A 22,212-nucleotide genomic window follows, 5' to 3' on the forward strand; every position below is an offset into this window, starting at 1 on the left:
CAAAGTTGTCCTACGCAGCCCACAAAACAGAAGCAGGGCCAGGAAGAAACTCAGCCCCAAACAAGAAGTGACTTTCACAGTCCACGGATGGTGTAGACTGCCCAGGAGCTCAGACAGTGAGGGTGGAGGTCATGGGGCGGAACGTGATGCAGAGAAAACCCAGGCAGGAGACAGAAGGCCAGGCTGATCCCCCCCCCAACTCCCCACTAAGATCTCCTACACCCCGAAACAGTCACCCTCTACAGGGAGCCTCCCCTGAAAGAAGCAACATGCGTAGCCCTTCCTAGGCAACACGACAGGTGTTCCATCTACAGGTAGAGCTTCTGCTGCCGTTCCCACAGACGGCTCCACCAGCAAAGAACTCCCTGGGACGACGCCATCTTCAGGCCTGGAGGTGGGAGGGGCTGGTGCCCACAGACACCTCTCTCTTCCCCAGACAGCACGCAGGCACCACAAAAACACATATCTTGTGTTCATGCAGTCTTCATGTCATGCTTCCTCGAATGCCCCTCAGAGCAGAGCCCAAGTGGTCTGAGTGTCCAAGGGGTGCTGACGCCAGTTCCACCGGGAGAGGCACCCATGAGTCCTGTCTTCTTCCTGGGCTTTGTTAACCCTGCTACCACCTTTCAGCAACTCTCAGACCCCACACCAGACCTCTCCTTGAGCCTCTAGCCAGCATTGAGCCAATGTCCCTGAAATCCCCAGGGGAGACTCCTCATCCATGTCAGGGGGCCCACACGAACTTAGTTTGGTAACAGAGCAGCTAAGAGCCTTCCCCCAGAGAAACTGGGGGTTAACCTCACTGCTCACAGCTTTGGGCTCAGCATTCAGGACCCCAGGAGAGAAACCCACCTCCTACCTCCACCTGACAGATGTCCCCAAGAGTTCTCATCACTCTGAGCAGCCTTCACATCCTGCTCCTGACAGCCACGTCAGCAGGGACACCACGACCGTCAGCTTACCTCCAGCTGTTTGCAGCTGTTTCAGCCCAAGGGCTGCAGACCAGGGCAGCTGGTCCCCTTCCAGATCCACCTGTCCTTAGTCCAAGGCCACACTGCCTGGGCTGCACTGCCTCCCTGGCTCCAGGGTTTTTGTGTCTTCGTCTTCATCTGTCCTGCTGCTCAGGGACAAGCTTTCAGTCCTGCTGTGCTGGTGCCTATGTAACTGGTTTACTAATAAACCCACTTCTTTCACTATCCCTTTATTATTTTTTTAACGTGTATTTTTTTTTTAATTTTTTTTTTCAACGTTTATTTATTTTTGGGACAGAGAGAGACAGAGCATGAACGGGGGAGGGGCAGAGAGAGAGGGAGACACAGAATCGGAAACAGGCTCCAGGCTCTGAGCCATCAGCCCAGAGCCTGACGCGGGGCTCGAACTCACGGACCGCGAGATCGTGACCCGGCTGAAGTCGGACGCTTAACCGACTGCGCCACCCAGGCGCCCCTAACGTGTATTTATTTTTGAGAGACCGAGAGAGACAGAGCACGAGCAGGGCAGGAGCAGAGAAAGAGACACAGAATCTGAAGCAGGCTCCCGGCTCTGAACTGTCAGCATGGAGCCCAATGCGGGGCTTGAATTCACCAACCGTGGGATCATGACCTGAGCCACAGTCGGACACTTAACCGACTGAGCCACCCAGGTGCCCCTTTCACTATCCCTTTAAATTTCATCTGTCAGCTCTCTTTCTACCCCTGGATGAAATCTCAGGCAATTCTTGTAGCGATTCCACACACCCTCAGATAGTAGAGCCTCTTTGTTCGACTTAGGGTGCCCAGCCTGGTTTGAAGACCCAAACCCTCAAACTTGTATCCAATTTAAAACCTGCCCTGACCCAGGCCTGAGGGAGTGCAGAAAACCCACGGGATGCAGGTAGGGGTGAATTTTCTAGCTCCTCCTCACCTGTGCCTTAATCTCTGACCCTTTCTGGGGTGGGATCCAGGGGCTGGCAAATTAGGGGGCAAGACTGTAGTCTTCAGAGGCTGGTACTCCTGCTGTCTTGCTGTCCATGCCCTGGGACAGCAGGTGCACAAGAGCTGGCCCTCCCTTCTTGGGGTGCTTTTGTGGGTTCTGCAGGGATCCCTCCCCTGGACATCTCCTGTGCCTCTTCTCCCTCAGCCTCGGCTTCGGTGAGGCAGCCCTTTGGCTGGGGCCACATGGGTGCTCCTAGGAGTCTCACTGGATGGGCACCCTTATGATGACTCGGGGGAGCCCTCCCCCTTGTCCACATCAGGTCCAGGCAAGCGTGTCCTTCCGGGCAGAAGGACAGCCCTTTCCTGGTACAGCTTTCTTTGCTCTGCCTCCAGATGAGCCATTCAGGCCTCATTATTGGGGCTCTAGACTTCAGTTGGTAAATAATAAGATACCATTCTGTGGCCTCAGACTCCAGAGCATAAATGGTAAGCTCTCCAGGTAGCTTTTAAGTTTGTTTTTGTTTTTGTTTTTTTAATGTTTATTTTTGAGAGACCGTGAGTGGGGAGGAGCAGAGAGAGGGGGGACAGAGGATCCAAAGCGGGCTCTGTGCCCAATGTGGGTCTTGAACTCACAAACTATGAGATCATGACCTGAGCCAAAGTTGGACACTCAACTGACTGAGCCACCCAGGCTCCCCGCTTTTTTTTATTTTAATTCCAATTAGTTAACATACAATGTTCTACTAGTTTCAGGTGTATATTACAGTGATTCAACACTTCCATACATCACCTGCTGGTCATCACAAGGGCACTCCTGAATCCCCATCACTTGTCCTCCCACCCCCACCCCTGCCCCACCCCCCACCCTGGTAACCATCAGTTTGCTCTCCATGGTTAAGAGTCTGTTTTTCCTAGTACTTTTCTTGAAGTCCACCTCATTTTACTGGAGACCAGAAGGAAAATATCACAGCACATTAACGACTCTGTCCAACCTCTCCACCTCTTCCGCCTCCACTTATTACCATCTTGAGGCAGGTGACGGACTAATCGACTAATCGTGGCAGGAAGGTTTTACAGACTCTCAGCATGTCCTGGTAGGTGCTCTAGCACCTCAAGGCATGAGTGAGGACACTCAGCATGTTAAATGGGAGCAGTTAACGCACATATTAGAAACACTGAAGAGGAGCAAGCCTGGGGCATTGTAATAATCACAGGATGGGTAGCAAGAGCAGCTCGCAAGGGAAATGGAAGAAAAACCAAGAGAGCAGGTGTCCAAAAGGCAAGACACAATGTGTAACAAACAAGAGTGGTTTGTTAGGTCAAAGCTGCTGATGGGTTGAGTATGATACGATCCGAGAAGTGGCCAATGGATCCAGCAAAATGAGGGCTGCCGGCATCCTCGATAAAAGCTGTTCAGAGGCATGCAGGGGCCTTCCTGGTTCCCTGCCTTCTTTTCCCAGCTGGTCTCCTCTCCCTCCAGGAGGGTTCTGGGCTTCACCTACCTCAAACTACTGACAGTGTCTAAGTATGCAAACTCCATCACAGGAACTCCTGTTTGTCCTTCCAGATGGCAATGAGATGCCACCTTGGCCTATCAAGCCTTCTCCCACTCCCAGAGAGAGGCAATCTGTCCCTTCTCTGATACAAGATCCACCCCCAATTCCATTTTCACCTCACACCACTCCCCCTCCCTCCCTCACTGCAGCCACAGAGGCCTCCTGCTGTTGTCTAATACACACAGGCACACACCCTGCTTGGGCTTTGGCTTGGCCATCCCTTCTTCCCCCTCAAACCTGAAAGCCTTGCTCCCTTACCTCCTTCCAATGTCACTTTCTCGGTAAGGACTTTCTTCCCTCTTTAAACTCAACACCCGCTCTACCAAATACACCATCCATCTTCTTTCCTGTTTTATTTTTCTCCACAGCTTCAATATCCCATAGAAAAGCAATTTACATTTTTGTCTTCTCTATCTCCCTGTGCATCTCCCCTCCTCCACATAAGCTCCACAAGGGAGCTTACCCTCCCTGAATTGGTATATGCTGTATCTCAAAAGGAGAACATTGTTAGCTCATAGTAGGTACTCAATAAATATTTGTTGGGTGAAAGAACAAATAAACAGAGTGGTGGGACCCAAAGTCTAATCTAGATGGGTTGGAAATAAAATGGGAAGTAAATAGGTGAAAATATCTATTACAAACAACCCTCTGGGGATGCAGAGAAATAAGGTAGTAGCAGACACAGGATATGGGGTTGTGTCAGAGAGAGAGAGTGGGTGTGTGTGTGTATGTGTGTGCATGCACATGCAACCAAATGATTCAGTAGAGAGCGAGGAGTTAATGATGTAGGAGAGGAGAAACATCTCTGGAGCCAAGTCCTTGAGTTGGCCCAGGGACTGAGATAAGAGCATGTGGAGTGTTTGGGCACAGATGTAGTCAGAATCTACCATGTGGCTTAACATCGCAGAAGCAGGCTGGAAGACTGATCTCCTGTTTTCAATTCCTATAGCACTTCATCCCTGGTCTCTGGTGGCTCTGACTGCTTTCTGCTGTGCATAATTAATTCAAACCTCTAGTGACTTCTGTCTCCTCTAGCTTTTGACCAGAAAAGACAGACCATGACATCAAAATAGTCAAGAAGTAGCTCCAACAGACATAATCTGGCAATGACCTTGTCCGGTATTTTGAAGAAAATACCAGTCACTATATCAGAATCACTGCCATGGGGGTGGACGGAATAAGAGCACCCAGTCCAACCCCCTTATTACAAGTAAGGGGCTCGGGGAGGGGAAGTGCCTAGTCCCGGGCTAGTGGCTGATACGGCACTAGAATCCAAGGTCATGACTCTCTCTCTCAAAAGCTCCTCTTCAGCACTCAGCAGCTTCTGTCCTGCAATGTGGAGTCAGGGTGCAGCCCCTGGGTCACTGGGTAAGCCACCATAATGGCACAGCTGTTTAAGACATGGAGAAGGAACTTCAAAGGCACAAAACATTCTGTGGCATCACAGCTCCTGCCAGGACCTGTTGAAGCAGGTCCACGTTATGCAGAGAACCCAGCTCCAAAGATGCCCCACCCATCATCCCCAAATCCATCCTGAAACAGGTTTTTGCATGCACTATCACAGGGAGTAGGCATTGGTATGGCTTTTGGAAGCAGCAGTTTGGCAGATTTGAATGAAACCTAAAATCTGTATACCTTTTTCTACCCAATATTTTCATATCTAGAAATTTTTCCTAAGAATGACTAATGAAAAGCATGCAAAGATATGTGTAAGACGATTCACTGTGGCTTTGATTTTAATAGCAAAAGTCACAAATAATGTGCACACATACGTTTTAGTTATTCTGGGGCAAGAGACTGCAGTAAAAACACTTCCCTTTTTTATATCATCCACTTCTGTCTGGTTTGAATCTATTATAAATATGTATTACTTTCATAATTCAAAAGAAGGAAAAATTAAAAAGACAAACCCTCTCTGATTTGTGCCAGCACCATACTGTCTTGACGATTACAGCTTTGTAATACAGCTTGAAGTCTGGAAACCCTCTCTGATTTCGAAATATGTTCAAACCGTGGCCATGCAAATTACTGTATTATTTGTGTTTGTTTATCTTATTGAACATTTACATTGGACAGGTATTGTTTTCACAGATATTAAACCTACTATAAAAAAATCCCTTCTCTGGATTCTTACTGCCTTCAAAATAAAGAAAAATATCTCATCTACTGTGAAGAGGCAGCAAATTATTCTAAATACCCATTCTTCCCTTCTTCTATAGCAGTAGAACCCCTAACTTTAAGCAGGGTACATACTATCTCAGAATATGGACTACATTTCCCAGCCTCCCTAGCAGCTAGGTAAGGTCATGTGACTAAGTTCTGGCCAATAGTGAGCATGAAGGTTGCTAAATGGCAACTTCTGGGTCACTCATGCCTTTAAATACCAGGGCAGAACTCACAACAGAAGAAATGCAAATTAAAACTGTACAGGGATATATTTCTCACCTATCAGATTGGCAAAAATCAAAAGCTTAAAGTACATGGGGTGCCTGGGTGGCTCAGTTGGTTGAGAGTCCAATTCTTGATTTCGGCTGGGGTCATGATCTGATTTGAGCCCCGTGTCGGGCTCTGCACCGACAGTGAGGAGCCTGGTCGGGATCCCTCTCTCTCTGCCCCTCCCTTGCTTGCACTCTCTCTCTCTCTCAAAATAAATAAAAGAAACTTCAAGTACACTGTTGGTGAAATTGTGTGGAAACAGACCCTCTCATACATTACTGGTGGGAATGTAAAGTTACACGGCCCCTATGATGACAAACCTGGAGATATCTTTAAAAAATGATGACATATTTTGTTAACTCTTGACATAAGGGTAATCTCATTCCTAAGAATTTACCCTAAGATAAACCCCCAACAAATACAAAAATACACATGCACGAAGTTATTCATTGTGGCATTATTTACAATTGCAAGATATTGAAAAATATTCTAAATGTTCATATATAGGAGATTGGTGGGGTAAACTATGGTCCAACCACACAATGGAGTACTACAATGTTGTTAAAAAAAAAAAAGTTAGGAAGATCTCTATGAACTCACATGGAGTGATTTCTGATATATTATAAAGTTTTTTTTTTCTAAAAAAAAAAACTCAAAAAGGTCCATGCAGGATACAAACATTTGTGTGGGAAGGGGAAAATGAAAGAATGGGGTGGGAAAGATAGGAGGTAGAAGACTAACACTACTTTGAATGTATTTTTAATATAATTTGATGTTAGAACCTTAATGTTTTACATATTCCAAAATTAATAAGAATGAAAGGAACAAAATACAAATAAATGAATCAAACTGCATTTAAAATAAAATAACGACAAAGAAAATAAAAAATTAATCCAAGTAACATTCATTCATTTTTTTTTTTAATTTTTTTTTTAACGTTTATTTATTTTTGAGACAGAGAGAGACAGAGCATGAATGGGGAGGGTCAGGGAGAGAGGGAGACACAGAATCTGAAACAGGCTCCAGGCTCTGAGCTGTCAGCACAGAGCCCGACGCGGGGCTCGAACCCACAAACTGTGAGATTGTGACCTGAGCCGGTCAGACATCCAGCCCACTGAGCCACCCAGGCGCCCCTCATTTATTTTTTTTAATGTTTATTCATTCTTTGAGAGAGAGCGAGAGAATGACCAGGGGAGGGGCAGAGAGAGGGAGACACAGAATCTGAAGCAGGTTCCAGGGTCTGAGCTGTCAGCACAGAGCCTGGCATGGGGCTTGAACCCATGAACCACGAGATCATGACCTGAGCCCAAGTCGGATGCTTAACCGGCTGAGCCACCCAGGAGCCCCTCATTCACTCATTTATAATGAAGATCCTAATAGTTCCCATTAGGGCTACTGTCATTTAGCTTCCGATTTCTCTGTTGTTGGTCATTTAGGTTATTCCCAAGTTTTTATTATTACAAATAGTACTTCGATTACGGTCTTCATAGATAAATCTTTGGCTATATTTCTTATCATTTCTTTATGACTGTTTTCTTGGATGTTGTCCAAGTAACTTTTTTTTTCCTGGTCCACGTAACTTCTAAACACAGTTAATACATAAAAACACTTCAAAGAAATCTTAAGCTCTACTGCAGTAGACCTCCCTTCAGGACAGTCTGCTGCAGGAGCAGTTGACTGAAGGTCTCTGGCTGCCTCATCTTCAGATCCACTGTAGCATGAATGCCATGGCCATGGCCATGCTGGCCTGAGCTGCTCTCAGCCAGTGGCCCAGCATGGCAGGAATACTGGGCCATTCCTGGTATACTTTACTTGGAGACGCCTAATCGTCCCAAATGAGACTCTTGGACTGGACCGCAGTCAGAAATTCTGCCTACCTAACCCTCCTTCCTTCCCACTGTTTTTCACAGAATGGCACCACAATCTGAAGGATTTTCCTGCCTTTTCCTGCCCTATTCCCCTTTAGCCATTACAGGCACTTCCCAAATCAATCTCTTGCACATCTTATCCTATGGTGGCATCTGCTTCTTGGAGGAACTGAGCTGACACAACTTAGTAGGTTTTTGTTTGTAATGGTATGAATGTAGTATTCTGAAGCAATTGTGTGTGTATTATAGTATTAACCAAATGAGTAAATATATTCGCATAGTTGGGGATTAAGGTTCAAACTGCAGGAAAAGGAAGACAGAAATATGGGGGGCACCTGGGTGGCTCAGTCAGTTAAGCATCCGACTTTGGTTCAGGTCATGATCTCACAGTTCATGGGTTTGAGCCCTGAGCTGGGTTCTGTGCTGACAGCCCAGAGCCTGGAGCCTGCTTCAGATTCTGTGTCTCCCTCTCTCTCTCTACCCCTTCCCTGCTCGTGCTCTCTCTCTCTCAAAAATAAATAAACATTTTTAAAAATTAAAAAAAAAAAGAAATATGGAATGAGGGAAGCAAAGAAGAATGTTGTAGTGTTGAACTGGAATAGAAGGTCAGTATAACCTCATGAATTATACGTGCGTGAATGTGTGTGTGTGTGTGTGTGTGTGTGTGTGTGTGTGTGTGTGTGTATGTGTGATATTTATAGGAAATGTAGATAGGGGATAGTTATAAATATATACAGTGTGTGCATGTATATGTATATGTGTGTGTGATTATTTATACATCTTCTAGTTCTGTCCACTGAGAGAGACAAAGAGCACAGCTGTTGGTTTCTAAATTCTGTTAAAAGGAATCTGATAAAAACATTTCTACACAGAGAGATGTATATGAATGTTTATAGCTGCATAATTCATAATGGCCAAAAAATCCAAACATACCACCCAAATATCCACCAACTAGTGAATTAATTTTTTTAAATGTGGTACATCCATACAATAGAATACTATCCAGCAATAAGAAGAAGTAAACTGCTGATACATTCTACAACAAGGAGAACCTCAAAAACATTATGCTGAGTGAAAGAAGCCTGGTATAAAAGCCCATGCACTGTATGATTCCATACATGAGCAGTCCAGAAAGGGCAAATCTAAAGAGACAGAAATAAGTGCTGTCTAGGACTAGAGAAAGGTGTGGGAATTAAGTGAAAATGGACAGGAGGGAAATGTCTAAGTGATGGAAATGTTCTAAAAGTGGATTGTGATGAGGTTGTACAACTCTACAAATCCAGAGAACTGTCCCTGATTACTTTTGCAGCCTCATGTCCCAATGCTTCCCTTCATACGCCCCCAAATTCCACTTGAGGAATTTCAAAGGATCCTCAGTTTCCATCCAGAACAGCATCATTCAGTCTCCACCTGGGACAGCATTATTCATTCTCCATAGCCCAGAACAAATGTCACCTCTGCCGTGATGCCAGAATCAATCCCTTCCTTCCATGAAATCTCATGAAACACTCTTTGCACAACCCTGAGAGCCCTCTTTGCTCTAACTCTTCCAGCTGTGTCTGTGCATGGCTGTCCCCTTACCACTGGACAGTGAGCTCCTCAGATGCAGGGACCAGGTCTTATTCCTCTAGAGAACCTATCAGGGCGTCAGGCACATCATTGGCATTTGGCAAATGAATGAATAAACGAATGAATGAACAAAGCCATGAAGAACAAGTGAGAATGAAGTGAATAGAAAAGGTATGGGCTGTTTTAAGCAACAGATGAACCAGTTGTTAGGAAAGCAATTAAAAAACAACTACAGGGGCGCTTGGGTGGCGCAGTCGGTTAAGCGTCCGACTTCAGCCAGGTCACGATCTCGCGGTCCGTGAGTTAGAGCCCCGCGTCGGGCTCTGGGCTGATGGCTCAGAGCCTGGAGCCTGTTTCCGATTCTGTGTCTCCCTCTCTCTCTGCCCCTCGCCCGTTCATGCTCTGTCTCTCTCTGTCCCAAAAATAAATAAACGTTGAAAAAAAATTTTTTTTTAAATAAAAAAAATAAAATAAAAAACAACTACAAATCTTGGCCCATAGTACTGGTATGAAATACTCAGCTTGAAGGAGAATTCTGGGAAGATGGTAGAGTAGGAAGCACCAGGAATCTCTCCCCGCCCCCCTGCCCCAGACAAGTGTACTGGCAGAATCTGTCTGAAGTAACTATTTTGGAACTCTGGAGTCTGTCAGAGAAATGAAAGGCATCCAAGTTGGAAAGGAAGAAGTAAAATTGTTTTCAGATAACATGATCTTATACATAGAAAACCCTATAGATTCCCTGAAGAACTTACTGGAACTAAAAAACGAATTTTTTTTTAACGTTTATTTATTTTTGAGACAGAGAGAGACAGAGCATGAATGGGGGAGGGTCAGAGAGAGGGAGACACAGAATCTGAAACAGGCTCCAGGCTCTGAGCCATCAGCCCAGAGCCCGACGCGGGGCTCGAACTCACGGGCTGTGAGATCGTGACCTGAGCGAAGTCGGGCGCTTAACCGACTAAGCCACCCAGGTGCCCCTAAAAAATGAATTTAGCAAAGTAGCAGGATACAAAGTCAACACACAAAAATCAGTTGCATTTCTGTACACAATGAACGATCTGAAAAGGAAATCACAGAAACAATTCCATTTACAATAGCATCAAAAAGAATAACATATTTAGGAATTAACTTAACCAAAGAGGTGAGAGATTTGGACAACGAAAACTGTGAAACATTTCAGAAAGAAACTAAAGAAGGTATAAATAAATGGAAACACATCCCACATTCATGGATCAGAAGACTTAATATTGTTAAACTGTAGATACTACCGAAAGCAATCTCCAGATTTAATCCAATACCTGTAAAAAATCTTAGTGATGTTTTTTGCAGAAAAACACAACTTAAAATTCACATGAAGTCTCAAGGGACCCCAGAAAGCTAAAACAATCTTCAAAAAAGAAGAACAAACCTGGATGATACAGACTTACTGATGTCAAAACTTACTACAAAGCTACATTAGTCAAAACAGTCTCATACTGGCATAAAGACAGACATATGAAACAACAGAATAGAAGAAAGAGCCCAGAAATAAATCTTCACGTGTACGGTCAAATGACTTTTGCAAGGGTGCCAAGACCATTCAATGAAAAAAAAGATGGTATTTCAACAAATGGTGCTGGAAAACTGGAAATGCACATGCGAAAGAAATAAGTTGGATCCTTATCTAATACCATATACAAAAATTAATTCAAAATAGACCAAAGATCTAAATGTAACACCCCAAAGTGTTACAAAGTAAAAGGCTTAGAGAAAAACAAGACAAAACCACCCTAACTTTGGGTTTGGCTATGATTTCTTGGATATGACATCAAAGGCACAGGTAACAGAAGAAAAAATTGGCATAAAATTTTTTTAATCATGTATATTAAGAGACACTACCCATGGAGTAAAAAAACAACTCACAGAATAGGAGACAATATTTGCAAATCATTTATATTTATCATATATCTAGAATATATAAGTCCTAAAATTCAACAACAATAACAAAAAACAAATGACCCAGTTTAAAACCGGGTGAAGGACTTGAATAGACATTTCTCCACAGAAGATAATGAATGGCCGATAAACACATGAAAAGATGCGCAGCGTCACCAATCATCAGGGAAATGCAAATCGAAACTACAATGAAATATCACCTCACAGGCATTAAAGTGGCTGCTATAAAACATCAGCCACAGAAAACAAATATCGGTGAGGCTGTGGAAAAATTGGAACTGTTGACACCACTGGTGAGAATGTAAAATAGTGTAGCCACTGTGGAAAGCAGTTCATTTAAAATAGAGCTACCTCACTTAACAATAGAACTACCATATGGGGCGCCTGGGTAGCTCCGTCAGTTAAGCATCCAACTGGGGCTCAGGTCATGATCTCACGGTTCCTGAGGTTGAGCCCCACACCAGGCTGTCTGCTTTCAGCACAGAGCCTAGTTCGGATCCTCTGTCTCCCTCTCTCTCTGCCCCTCCCCTGCTCTCTCTCTTTTTCTCTCCCTCATAAGTAAATAAACACTTAAAAATAAATAGACCTACCATATGGTCTAGCAATTCTACTTCTGGTATACACGGACAAGAATTGAAAGCAGGGTCTCAAAGAGACATCTGTACACCCATGTTCACAATAGCTAAAACTTGGAAGCAACACAAGTAAGTGTTCAACAGCAGACGAATGGATAAGCGAAATGTGACATATACATACAATGGCATATTATTCAGGCTTAAAAAGGAAAGATATTCTGTAATATGCTACAATACGGACAAACTTTGAGGACATTATGCCAGGTGAAATAAGCCAGTCGCCAAAAGACAAATACTGTAAAATCCACTTATATGAGGTACTTAGAGTAGCCAAATTCATAAAGACAGAAATTGTAATGATGATCCCCAGGGGGTGGAGTGGGGAAACGGGGATGGACAGTTATTGTTATTGGGTATAGAGTTTCAGTTTTACAAGATGAAAAGTGTTATGGGGATGGATGGGGGTAATTTCTGTACAACAATGTGAATATATTTAATACCACTGAAGAAGAGTACACTTAAAAATGGTTAAGACAGTAAATTTTATGCATATTTTGCTACAATTTTGAAAACACTACAAAACAATAAGTATGTGTAAAGGACAATGGTGACAAAGATGACCCATCTCTTACCTTCATCAAGCAGCCAGCAAACACAAGGAAGCCTCTTGAATGCAGATGTTTGGCCAACGAGAACCCAAATCCCGAGTCACAGCCTGTGACCAGGACAGCTTTGCTGCCAACCTGTTTTAGAAGGTCATACCCCACATTAGGAACCCAAGATCCTATGAGCATAGTGATCAAGCCTCTTCTGGGCAGTAACGATTAGTGCTTCCTGAGTGAGCCAGTCCTGGCCCTGCCCACCCGCCTCTAGCTTTCTAGAGAAGCACCATGGTATAGTGGGAAATGCTTGGACTCAGAATCAGACCAGGTTCTAACCTTTCTGGCATCAGTTCCCTAATCTATAATCCCCAACACCACCATCCCCATCATTATGGTATATTGATCGTTTCTTACCATATGCAAGGCACTGTGCACACATTTTTCTTATTTAATCCCCATAGTAACTCCATACTGTATGATTATTATACTACGTCGCAAGTGAGGAAATAGATATTTTCTAAATGCCCAAGGTAGTTAGTTAGTGGTAGAGCTGGAACTGAAACCAGGAATGAGAGATTCCAGAGTCTAAACTCAACCCCTAACTTCATTTGATGGGGGTAAAGGGGGGCAGTTAAGAGAGTGGAAAGTGGTTCCAGCTGTCTCAGAAGCACTGAGGCCCTGCTCTGAGGGTGGCCCGGGACCGGGGGTCAGAAGGGAAGGGCTCTGACCACCTGGCTGGTTTTCAGCTGGGCTGCCACTCACCGGGTTCACCTCATCAGAGTAAGTGCGCAGGCTGACAGGGACCGGGGAGGCGGAGTAAAGCAGCAGCATGCGTCTGCAAGAGAGAAGGAAACCATGAGTAAATTCTGTGGTCACACCTGGCCCTGTTCCTGGGTACCAGTGAGCACCCCACTGCTCCCCACCCCAAGCCCCTGAGGACAATCTGCTGGTACTAGTGAGGAAGAGGACCTTTTTCCTCCGGGGTTGCTAGGCTGGGACAAAGTAAGCCAGCAGTTTGCAGCAGCCATTTTTGCCACTGTGTAAGGAATGGAATAGTCCTCCAGTAATGCAGCTTTGTTAACAAATTCAATGTCTTAACCCTTAGGTGTTAACGCTGCTTCCTGATAGCTATTTTTCAATTAAACTTTTGTTTTTGAAATAATTGTAGATTCATATGCAGTTAAAAAATAACACAGAGACATGTCCTGTAACCCTTTACCCAATTTCCCCCAATGGCAACATTTTGCAAAACTATATAGCACAATATCACAATCAGGATATTGACATACAGTGAAAATACAGAAGATTTCCATCACCACAAGGATCCCTCATGTTACCCTTTTATAGCCACACCCACTTCTCTCCCACCTCATAGCCTCTTTAACCACTAATCTGTTCTCCATCGCTACAATTTTGTCATTTCAAGAATATTATATAAATGGAGTCACACAGTATATATAACCTTTTAGGATTGCTTTTTCACGGAACATAATTCTCTGGAGATTCATCCAGATTGTTGCATGTATCAATATTCTTTTTTTATTGCTACATTGTATTTCATGGCATGGGTATACCACAGTTTAACCATTCAACTATTTTTGTTTGTTTTTGTTTTTAAGTAGGCTCCACATCCAACATGGGGCTGGAAATCACCACCCTGAGATCAAGAGTTGTATGCTCTACTGACTGAACCAGCCAAGTGCCCCTGACCATTCAACTATTAAAGGGCATCCAGAATGTTTCCAATTTGGAGTTATTACAAATAAAGTTGCTATGAACATTCCTGTACAAGTTTTTGTGCAAATCTATTTTTCTCTTGGGTAAATGCCCAGGAGAGCAATTGCTGGGTCATATGGTAGTTGCATGATTAGTTTTTAAGAAACCTTCAAACTGTTTTGCAAAGTGGCTGAAGCCTTCTACATTACAGCAGCAACGGATGAGTGATCCAGTTTCTCCATATCCTCGCCAGCATTTGGTGGTCTCACCACTTTTATTTTAGCTATGCTGATGACTAAAAAAGATAATCTCACTGTTTCTAATTTGCATTTCTCAAATGGCTAATGATGTTGAACATCTTTTCATGTACTTATTTGCCATCTGTATATGTGTTTTGGTAAGATGTCTCTTCATGTCTTTTGTCTATATTCTTTTTTTAAGATTTTATTTTATTTATTTTTTTATTAAAAATTTTTTAACGTTTATTTTTGAGAGACAGAGAGAGAGTACAAGCTGGGGTTGGGGGAGCGGAGAGAGAGGGAGACACAGAATCTGAAGCACAGACACAGAGCTGTCAGCACAGAGCCCGATGCAGGGCTTGAACTCACCAACCGTGAGATCATGACCTGAGCTGAAGTCAGTGCTTGACTGACTGAGCCACCCAGGCACCCCAAGATTTTATTTTTAAGTTACCTCCACACCCAGCATGGGGCTTGAACTCACAACACCGAGATCAAGAATCGCACGCTCCTCTGATTCAGGCAGCCAACTGCCCCTCACTATTGAGTTTTGAGAGTTTGTTACATGTTTTAGACGCTAGTTCTCTGTCACATATATAGTATGCAAATATTTGCTCCTATCCTGGAAGTTGTCTCTTCATCCTCTTCACGGCTCTTTCGCAGAGGGAATGTGTTTCATTTTGATGAGGTCTGACATCAGTTTTTCCTTTTATGGGTAATGCTTTTGGTGTCAAGTTTTGGAACTCTGTCTACCCCAGAACCCAAAGATTTCTCCTGTTTTTTTTCTAAGAGTGTGATAGTTTTGTGTTTTACATTTTAAGTCCATGATCCATGTTCAGTTAACTTTTGTATACAATGTGAGACTTAGGTCAAAGTGCCTTTTTTTTTTTTTTTTTTTGCCTAAGCATGTCCAATTGCTCCAGAACCATTTTTTGAAAATGTTGTCTTTTCTGCATTGGATTGCTTTTGCACCTTTGTCAAGTATCAGTTTGGCATATTTGAGTGGGTCTATTTCTGGATTCTCTCTTCTGTTTCATTGAGCTATGTGCTCCCATCTTTTCTTTTTCAAAACTGTTTTTGCTATCCTATTTTCCTTGCCTATTCATACAACTTCTAGAACAATCTTATCCTATCTACAAAAATCTGGCCGGGATTTTTATACAAATTGTGCTAAGCTTGTATATCAATTTGAGGGAAATTGACATTTTTACTTTTTTTGAGTTCTTCGACCCCTGAACATAGTATGGGTTTATTTAGATTGTTTTCTTTCATCAGCACTGTATAGTTTCCTGCATACAAATCCTGTACATGGTTACTGTATTTATGCTTCAGTAGCTCATTTTTTTGAGTTTTTTAAACGGTATTGTTTTAAATTTTGATATCCACAGTTCATTGCTAGGATATAAAAATACACTTTATTTATATTCTTTTATTTTGTGTGCTATCATGATTCCTGAAAGAAACCTATTTTTTCATGGTTCATATTTTTGTGTATTACTGAATTCTATTTGCTAATATTTTTTTTTCAACGTTTTTATTTATTTTTGGGAGAGAGACAGAGCATGAATGGGGGAGGGGCAGAGAGAGAGGGAGACACAGAATCGGAAACAGGCTCCAGGCTCTGAGCCATCAGCCCAGAGCCTGACGCGGGGCTCGAACTCACGGACCGCGAGATCGTGACCTGGCTGAAGTCGGACGCTTAACCGACTGCGCCACCCAGGCGCCCCATATTTGCTAATATTTTAAGAATTTTTGCATCTGTATGCATGAGGGATATTGGTCTGTGGTTCTTTTTTTTTTTTTTTTTTTTAATGTTTACTTATTTTGAGAGACACAGGGACGGGGGAGGGGCAGAGAGAGCGGAGAGAGAGAGAATCCCAAGCAGGCTCCACACTGTCAGTGTGGAGCCCGACGCAGGGCTCGATCTCACACACTCTGAGATCATGACCTCGGCCAAAATCGAGAGTCAGATGCTGAACCAACTGAGCCACCCAGGCACCCCCTCTTTTTCTGTACAGTATTTGTCGAGTTTGGAATCAGGGTAATACTACCTTCCTAAAGTGCAAAGTGTTTGCCCTGGGTAGGGATTGAGTTCCGGCTCCCTACGAGGTCTCCACTCATACTCCCTGCCTGGGAGGGGTCGGGATGTCTCACTACTGCTCCCCACATGCACGGAGTGTGGTCTCACTACTGCTGAGAGGTTGGCAAAGTCCTGACTCTCCCTGACTCCCACCCACACAGGCAGGGTGTCTGATTACTGCTGGGTGAGAACAAAAGTCCTGGCCCCTCGTTGGCCTTCTCGGACACTACCCCTGATGGAGGGAGTGCGGTACCTCACTACAGCCTGGTGAAGGTGGAGGTGCAGGCTCAACACCTCACCATGGTGGGGGGGGGGGGGGGCAGGCCACAGCTTTTTTCTGTGGTGGCTGCCTAGAGTGCAGTGATTATTGTCCACAGTTTCCTGTCTTGCTAGGCTGGTCTTTTGGCTAAAGAGAGCAAGCTTTTGCTGGGGTTTTTTGTGCCTAGGCTCACTGGCATTTTTGGGTCACCAGCCTCTTCAGCTCCAAGTGTGGGATAGATGAAGGGGGAAGAAAACCTAGAGAGCTCATCACTGTGTTGTTTCTTAGTCCCCGAGGTCCCTAGCTGATCTGCCTTCTTCTCTCCATCTTCTAGAATCTTGCTATGCTTGCTTTACATAATACCCGGGGAGTTTAGTTGTACCTTTTGGAAGCCAATAGAGAAAAGTACATCTACTCCATCTTTCCAGAAGGAGAAGTGGTTAGTTTTTAAATGAATATTAAACCAGAAATGATAAATGGAGGTGGTGGAGGCAAGTGAGCAGCTGGTAACAGGGAGACAAGGTAGGAGATAGACTTGTACTATTTTCTACCATTTGAATTTTGTACTCTGTTAATATATTATCTACTCAAAACAAAGTTTTTTAGATATTCATAAAAATGTGTTATCCAACATTCTTCAAGAACAATGGGTTCACTAGCCAGAAACAAGGGTCCAGTAGAAAATCTGCCAGAGTAAACTCCTGTCCTTTTGAACTGTCATAGAAGAGTCTCTTTGGATTTTAAATCCTAGTACATGCTGGTCTCATGAGCAGAATGGTACAGTTAGAATGCTCAAAGGTAGTTAAATGATTTTTTCCAAAGAGAATCACTGTTTTTCCAAGACCCCAGAGGTTAATCTGCAAAAAAAGAACAAGGTGTCCGTCTGGACCAGATTATGTGTCCCCCTCCTGCAAGTTCCTTTGTACTACTTGATACTTTGAGAAGTAACAGAAAGGTCACAGCAAGAAAAAGAACTTATTTCAAACGGACTTGCCGCCAGATTTTTTCTCCTCTACTTCCGCATTCTCAAATATATTCGGACCCAGACTTGACTCTCTCTGGGTGTACTGTAGCAGGCTGTACCGCCCAGACCCAGCTGTCAGTAGTGTATTTCTTCCTCTCTACCCAGCACAAGGCTCCATCCCTCCACACTCACCTCCCAAGAGGCACAACCTTGACAAGGTGGGGGAGTGGGGCCAAGATTAGCATATGGAAGCTCCAGCAACATGAGGGTACCCTCCTGGGGACTGCGTGGCTTCTCAGCCTTTCCCCCTTGGCCATTGCTGGGATCGCCTCGTCTGCTCCCATTCTCTCACTGGGAGGCTCCTGTAGCTGCTGTGGGTCCCTAGCTTGGGGCTACTGCTCAATTTGAGGGTTCTTGGGCCTGGAAAGGCCTTAACACCTCAATTCTCTAACTTTAGTTGACAAGCACCTGGGGAGCTTGTTACAATGCAGACTCCCAGGCCCCTCCCATTGACCTTCTGATTCAGCAGGAAGGGGCGGCAGCAAACTGAGGGTCACCCAAACCCCTTACTCCATCAGCTATGCCAGTCTCACAGGCGGTTCGAGTTCAACTCGGGACAGTCAGTAAACTTTCTGAGGGGTAGAATCCCAAAGAGGTAGCAGCCAGATTCAGAGGAGAAGAGCTAGCTGGCTGCTGTCCTAACCTACCAGTGCCATTAGATGGGGCAGGCACTTCCCCGAGGGCCTGTGGGAGAAGCCCCTGGTCCCCAGAGCACTGTCATCTGGGAACTTGCCAGGCCACATTTGAGATGCCACCCCATGCTGGCCAGGGCATTAATCCTGGCTTCTTTTCCATCTTACCAGTCTGTGTCTCTATCCCTTTAGTTCCTCCATCATGAATCAGCCATAATGACCGGTAACCCAGCTTTCTGCTGAGAGGAGTCATGACTAAGTGATTTGACAGGCTGATCATAACAAGATGGAGTCTAGGAGGGACCAATGTCAGGGACACAATGCAGCTTGGGAGAAATATGGCCTCACACAGCAGCATATGTGAAAACATAGTAGTCCGCTCAACCATGAATCACAAGTGATGTGACTGCCAAAAGAATCTAACGTGAGCCAAGGCTGGAAAGGATAAAGAAGCCCTTCTCCACTCTGCCTGGGTCAGGCTATCCTGGAGTATTACATGTCATGCCCAGGCAGGCAGTGCTGAGCCCTGGAGTTAAGCCAACCCGTATGTATAACCAGGATCCAGGAGGTGGTGTTCAGGAGGTGGGGAACGCACCAGTAAGTCACCTCTCCTGGGGCAGGGCAGGTCATCAGGTCATTGTCCTTCAAAAGAGCCAGGCTCCATTCTCTCTTCAATGGGATGCTGCCTTTGTGGGAAGGGCCATTTTATACTCCTCCTCCTCCTCCTCCTCCTCCTCCTCCTCCTTTCAGAGACAGCACGTGTGCATGAGCAGGGGAAGGGGCAGAGGGAGCAAGAGAGACTCTTAACCAGGCTCCACACTCGGCATGAAGTGCAACGTGGGGCTCAATCCTACGACCCTTGGATCATGACCTGGGCCGAAATCAAGAGGCAGATGCTCAGCCAACTGTGCCACCCAGATGCCCCTATACTCTTCTTATATGAGGTCTTCTGCTAGTTGAAGCCCATCTCCAACCAAGCTTCTGTAGCCCAAGGAAATGCCTTTAAGAAAATGGTGCTAAAAGCCTAAATGCATGTTCTTCTAGACAGACATATTAATCAGTATTGAAAATATCCATCAATTTTCTAGCTGCTGAGACTTTGAATTTAACCTGACACCTAATTTCTCTCCTTTCAAATATAAAGGAACAGAACGTATTATTTTTTCCTTGCGTCTGTGCTGCAAAAGACAAAAATGAGGCAACAGAGCACTCTGAACCCCCTTGGAAAAGGCAATTCCAGAAGTTCTCGAAGAAGAGCTGCTTGTTTAATTTGTACTTAATTCTTTCTCTAAATCACACAAACAGTTCAGTGAAGCCTCAGGACATTTTAGTTAACTGGTTCCATGTGTAAGATTTAAAAAGAGCAATTATCCAGGAGATCAAAGTATTGGGACACATCAACGTTCTATGTCTCCATAGACATAGAACATTCTATGTTCCAAGAGGGGCATCACCTCACTTAGGTAGGACTCTTCCAGACATACACATCTGAGTGTAAATATGACAAAACATCACACAAACGAAAACTGACAGGCATTCTTCCAAAGTGTCAACGTCATGAACAACAAAAACTGAAGAACTATCCCCAGTAGGAAGAGACTGAGGAGACATGATAACTAAATGCACTGTGGGACCCTGGTTTGTACCTGGAACCAGGAAAAGGTCCGTTTGTAGGCTATTTGGTAAAATTTGAATCAGGTCTCTAGATCAGTCCATCATATCACATCAGTGGTAATTTCCTGGTTTTGCTGATTGTACAATGCAAGGGAAGTTAGGTGAAAGACACAGGAACCCTTTGTACTAATTTTGCAACCTTAGTATAAGGGTAGTTATTTCAAAATAAAAAAGTTGAAGAGAATAAAGCAGTGTTGAAAGATATTCTTCTGTGCCCTGTGAAAGTCTTTGTCTGTTGCAGGCACCTTTGGGTTTCCTTTGCTGGTAGACAGCAGGGGCTGGCAGACATCTTTGAGGGTCAGGCCTTAACACCTCCTGCATCATCCGTGTGTGAAGAGCTCTGTTTCGCCTAGAAGGTGTGACCCTCGAGGGCACCTCCATCTTTTAATTTCTTACCTTGTTCCCTTTTCTCTATCACACAAACTCAGGGTTTTCCCTGGGAGCTGTGACAGGGGTCTGAAGAGGCGGGCAGTCAGCATTATGGCCACAAGAGGTAGAATGGTCAGCCTCCTCCCGGGGGGTTCTGAAACGCAAAATGTATACTCAGCATTGCCTTGTTGCCTTCCCGCGTTTACCTTTCAGGGGCTTAGACGCAAGTGGCCATTTTCACTCCAGGTTGTGAGAGTCCCAACTGGGCCTGTCTGTCTGACCCAGGTCTGCTCAGGGCACCAGACAGTGTCCTCCTGCACCGCCTACATCAAGCTGCAGCTTCATAGGATTGAAAGAGTCAGGAGGCTGGGTTCTGGTTCTGGTTCTGGCTGTGCCACCAACTCCTTGGGCAGCCCTGGGCAAGCCATCACCCATTTGTAACATGAGAAAGATGGACCAGGCCAGTGATCCTAAAACCAAGCTAAGTAGCAACCGCAGGAAGGACCTGGGGACCTACCCCCTTGGGGGTTCCAACTCCATGAGTCCCATTCTCCTGTCTGTGTTCCCCACAACCTGCCGATCACCAATCTGTGGTGACCCAGGACACCAGCCTGCACTCTGTTTGGTCCCGTGCTTCCACAGGCAGCTCTTCCAGCCCATGGCACGTATCACCGGACTCAACTCTCCACCTCTCTCCCCCACCCCACCAAAAACAGGGTCTGGCTCTGAGCCTCAATTCGTCAGTAGCTCTCAGCGCATGGAGACTAGAGCTAGAAAATGAGACACACTTCCATCGACCTAAATTAAAACACACACCCAGTCTCTCCCACCACCTTCTTCTGAAGTCAAATCAACCTTATTGCAACAAGGCCGTGTACCACGTGGCGTCACCTTAAGACTACTCATCGACAAAACACCATACGCATGTCATGCACATCATGACCAGTTGTGCATTATTAACAGTTGACTGGTGTGTGCATTAGTTGCCCTCCCGTTCTGGCTAACAGTGAGCCCTCCTGGCCCAAAGGAAGGAAGGGAGGCTAGGAGGGAGCTGAGCAAGGCAACGACAGCTGGAGGAGCTGTGGGTCTTTTCCTGGTGAACCTCTCTAGCCCCTCCTTTGCACACCTGCCTGGGGTTAGGCCATTCTTATCAGGAATGAGGTTCTGCCTAGGAGGCAGCTCCTCCCTGCCCTTGTGCTGCCACCCAAACCTAACTGAGTACCAGCCACCTGGGTCACTAGGTCTGTAATAAATTCACTACCTGGCCAGCCACTGCGCTGTTCACTGCCGCAGCAGGTAGAGGTATCTAATCTGCTTAACCCTCGAGAATAGAAAACACGTAGGGATCCCTTGGCTTGCGTGATCTTTCCCGGACACTGCAGCAGACTCTTGCTCCCACTCTGGCCCCTGCTCACCGCACTCTTATTCTCAGCACTGCAGCCAGAACGATCTTTATAACACAGTCAAGTTATGTGACTCCTTTGCCTAAAAGCCTCTCCATGCCTGCTGGAGTAGACCTCTGCCTCCCTTCCCAACCTTGTCTGGTACCACCCTCCCCTCTGCTCACTGCTCTGTAGCCACACTGGCCTTCTGAAAGTTTCTCATGTGTGCCAAGCTCCTTCCTGCCTCAGGACCCTGGCCTTTGCTCCTCCCTCACTCTAGATGGCTGAGTCCTTCTGACCCTTGGGACATCAGAGAGGCTGTCTGTGATCCCCTATGCAGTACACAGAGGTTGCTCTCTGTAAGATCACTCTTTAATACGAAA

At 45.1% G+C, this 22,212-nt stretch overlaps 1 protein-coding gene across 5 annotated transcripts in view; it reads right to left on the minus strand.

The window, feature by feature from the left end:
* BDH1 (3-hydroxybutyrate dehydrogenase 1) overlaps nucleotides 1-22,212 on the minus strand; it is a 64,823-nt gene that overhangs the window by 11,087 nt on the left and 31,524 nt on the right. For all 5 annotated transcript variants that reach the window (XM_019839951.3, XM_003991764.6, XM_019839952.2 and 2 more), the window contains 3 exons: nucleotides 20,475-20,601; nucleotides 13,217-13,289; nucleotides 12,485-12,595 (listed from right to left, as the gene is read on the minus strand). In XM_019839951.3, the coding sequence (XP_019695510.1) occupies nucleotides 12,485-12,595; nucleotides 13,217-13,289; nucleotides 20,475-20,601 (311 nt within the window). The remainder of the gene's footprint in view (nucleotides 1-12,484; nucleotides 12,596-13,216; nucleotides 13,290-20,474; nucleotides 20,602-22,212) is intronic.

The sequence above is a fragment of the Felis catus genome, chromosome C2 (assembly GCF_018350175.1).
Source record: "Felis catus isolate Fca126 chromosome C2, F.catus_Fca126_mat1.0, whole genome shotgun sequence".
Taxonomy (NCBI): Eukaryota; Metazoa; Chordata; class Mammalia; order Carnivora; family Felidae; genus Felis; species Felis catus.